Here is a 3634-nt window from a genome sequence, read left to right on the forward strand (position 1 = left end):
GTCATATACACAGACAGAATATTGTATATATAATAAATAAATTATTTAAAAAATATCTTTGTATTGTATTTGGGTTCAACTTGCCATTTATAAATAATATTGAAACAACATTGTGAAAATACAAGGGAGGAATCCTTCTGGCTGACCAAACCAACTACACTCCACATAGGTCTCCACTGTCCTCTCTTTTCTGTGATGTCCCTGATACAAGGATTCAGGACTCACCATGGTGTGGGCAGTCGACGGCAGCAGCAGCAGCAGCAGCACAGTGCTCTCAGTGCCTGGGAAATTCGCTTCCTCACCAGTTTCTAGCCTCGGAATGGCCTGGATCCAGATGTTGTGGGTGCCACCTGGGACTGGTCACTGGGAATGCCTTCACCCGTGGATGGTTCCTCTGTAAAGCCCACGTTCACAAACCCGGTGAAAGTTCCATCCACAGATGATTCCAGGTAGCAGAGATTGCCAGGCAGACCGTCAACTGAATTCCTGTTGACTGCAGTGTTCTCTGGAGCAGAGTTGATGACATCAGCCATAACAGCATCTTTTTCTGGGACTGTGTTACCTGAACACGGCATCACCTCCAGGCTGCAGGATCTCTTGAGTGTGGTACAGCTTCTGCACCTCTTGACACTTTCATCCAAACCTTCTTTGTGAAAGTGACTCTTCCCAGCAGGAAGAGCTGGTTCACTAGCACTTCTCTTCAAGGTTACAGGAAGGCTAAGGGGAGCTGCATGGGTCACATTTAACCAGGTCTTATTTTGCATATGGCTATCTCCACAGCTCAGTTTGTATTTGATTATATTCATGGTGGCTGTTAAGTTATTTGGCTGCCTGTGCTTTAGGGATGAAACAATCTCTTCACAGGTATAGCCGATAGTACACATAGTCTCCACGACCCTGGGAAGGAGTTCCTTAGTGGCAGGTGGCACATGCTCTTGAATGGGGCCCAGCCATGGTCGTTCCACAAGCTGGCATACTGTTATTCTGTACCAGGTGGGGACCATGAGTAATCTCGCAATTATAATATGGCAGGGTTTTGATAAATGGTAAGGAATGGGACCCATTGTGGTGGTGATGAGCCTGTGCATAGCCTCCAGGGTGGTTTCTACGTATGGAAAATGCCCTGTGACCAGGGTGTATAGGACGATGCCCAGGCTCCACATATCACCTGCCAGTCCATCATACGGTTTCTTTGCCAAGATCTCCGGAGCCCAATAGAGCAAGGAGCCACAGATCTCCTTCAACATCTGCCCCTCTGTGATTTCAATTGCCATACCAAAGTCACAAAGCTTTGCATTGCCTGCTGCATCGACTAGGATGTTTTCTAATTTAATGTCTCGATGTGCAATGCGTCTCTGGTGAAGGAAGTGAACTGCTGATACAACCTGCCAGAAAATCGCTCTGGCCTTCTCCTCCTTTAGACAGCCCAGTGCCCTGAGGCAGCTCTCCAGGTCTTCTCCTGCCACATACTCCATGATCACATACGTGGTTGTCAGGGTGTCGATCATGTGAAAAAATCGAACAATGTTCCTGTGTTCTAAAGACTGAAGGATGTTTACTTCAGTGCTGATGTCAGCCACACTGTTGGTGTTTTTTCTCAAGGACCTTGACAGCCACTCGTGTTTGAGTGGGCAGGTGGCAGGCCAGCTTCACCTCCCCGAATGCACCACAACCTAGGGATAGTAAGATCTTGAAATCCTGTTCAAGAATATCCTCTTCTATGCTGCTGGTCATGGTGTTTTGATCAATTTCAACCACTTTATCTTGTGGTAAATTTCAGAGTCACACAATGCTTAAAAAAAATCAATGCAGTTTTAGGCAGGAAGTTTATAGCTTTCAGTTCTCTGTCCTGAAATCTGACATCCCCAATGAGCTAACGATGCTCTTCAAGAATATAAACATACTAGAGGAACCCAAATCCACAGCAGTAGATGAGGAGTCATAGGAAAGTTCAGAGTAGGAATCAGTGAAGTGGGCGTCAAAGGAAAACCCTGAGATCCCTGAAGGGGAGGGGGAGATATTTTCAAGACTATGTCACAGTGCAAACCCCTCCTAAACACCAATCAGGAGAGAGCAGACACAAATTACTTTATAGAAAATCGATCTTGTAACCTATAGAACTACTGTTCATAGGGTCTTTCAGGGATGCTACAGTTTTGTACATCAGGATGTTAGAAAATATGAAAGACATTCCTAGGCTTGTGTGACTATTGAATTAAGATAAAATAAAGCACAAACCCATGCCTTGTAAGCAACAAGTCTGACTGGCAATGAAAACAGCTCCAAACAAGACAGAGACCAATCTCATGGATTCCCTAAATCATTCAAAACTTTCCGGAAGAATGAAGACCAGGGTCAGAGAACATACTTCCAGAAAGAGAAAGCAAAGGAAGACATCAGAACTCATTCCTGTGTCAGTGTTACCCCAATCCAACCACCAAATGAGCTCAATGAATAGAGCAAGTGTAGGCTCCTTTCCTTGATGAACATAGATGTGAAATCCGTAATGACAGACCTTGATACTGCACTTCCATCTCAGCAAGACACTATAGAGTCAGAATGGCCTCACCCAGGAGCTGAAGTAACATTTGAAACAAACTAATTAATCAACAGCACAACACAGCAAGAAACTGTGGGGAAAGGTCCACACCCAGCACAGGGACTACTGAACGGTTGTGTTATAACGAAAGAGCTAACACTAGATATAGTTTTCCCTGGAACAATGCAGGTCCACAAACAGAAGTAGGATCTACTTTGTCTCCTCTACCTCTTCTGGATCATGAGGAAGGTAGGGGCTGAGCTTTTTTAAAGTCACAGAATCAGACACAATGATGTAGCAAGGTACTGAAACAGTGCAGGGAAAAATGAACAAAGTACAGTACAGGCATGTATGGAATCTGTAGCATGCAATTGCTTCTTTGCAATGTGTATAAATTATATGTGTATCAGTAAAATATATATAATATGTGACTATTATAAGTATATAATATAGTAGATTCTTAAAATAAACTAGTATAGTTCTATATTATAATACTACAATTGGCTTATAGTATTATATGCCCAGTGTTTATAAGTAATAGAATATGTAGCATATATCATACATAATATATTCCATACTGTATATTATATAATTAGAATAACAAAATTATATGTTAAATATTGCATAACATATAACATATATTTATGTATATAGCATCCAATATGTAATATATAGTATACAATTGTTATCTCTAATAAATAGGAAAATGTGTTTTACATGAGAAAAAGAAACCAATGGGAATAAAGACTGACTTTTCAAAACTGAGATTTGTGTAATATTCAATGATGAATGAAATAATATAAGCACAATATACCCCTGGAACAAAGGGAAATATTTTAATATAATCTTAATTTTTTGTGTCACAGTCAGTTGAGATTGCTAGGGAGCCTGCCCTTTTCTTTAGGGAAACAGAGGAACAGTGAATCAGGAAGACAGAGATGGTGTGGGGCAAATGGGAGAAGTGGAGGGACAGGAAGATGCAGTCAGGACATATTGCAGGAAAGAAGAATAAATGAAAAGCAAAGTAAAAAGCTTAAATATACATATAAAACAGCAAACCTAAAGCCCAGGATGTAAACCTTCAAACCAGAAATC

The 3634-nt window shown here is 41.5% G+C and overlaps 1 protein-coding gene across 1 annotated transcript; it reads right to left on the reverse strand.

Annotated features, from left to right (window-relative positions):
* Positions 1-221: 221 nt before the first annotated feature.
* On the reverse strand, positions 222-1734 carry LOC148118968 (putative sperm motility kinase W). Its single transcript, XM_087898691.1, is given in 2 exon segments — positions 222-1595; positions 1597-1734. Coding segments are annotated over 2 exon segments (1512 nt in total).
* Between the last annotated feature and the right edge of the window lie 1900 nt (positions 1735-3634).

The sequence above is a fragment of the Myodes glareolus genome, chromosome 19 (assembly GCF_982192425.1).
Source record: "Myodes glareolus chromosome 19, mMyoGla1.1, whole genome shotgun sequence".
NCBI classification, from domain to species: Eukaryota; Metazoa; Chordata; class Mammalia; order Rodentia; family Cricetidae; genus Myodes; species Myodes glareolus.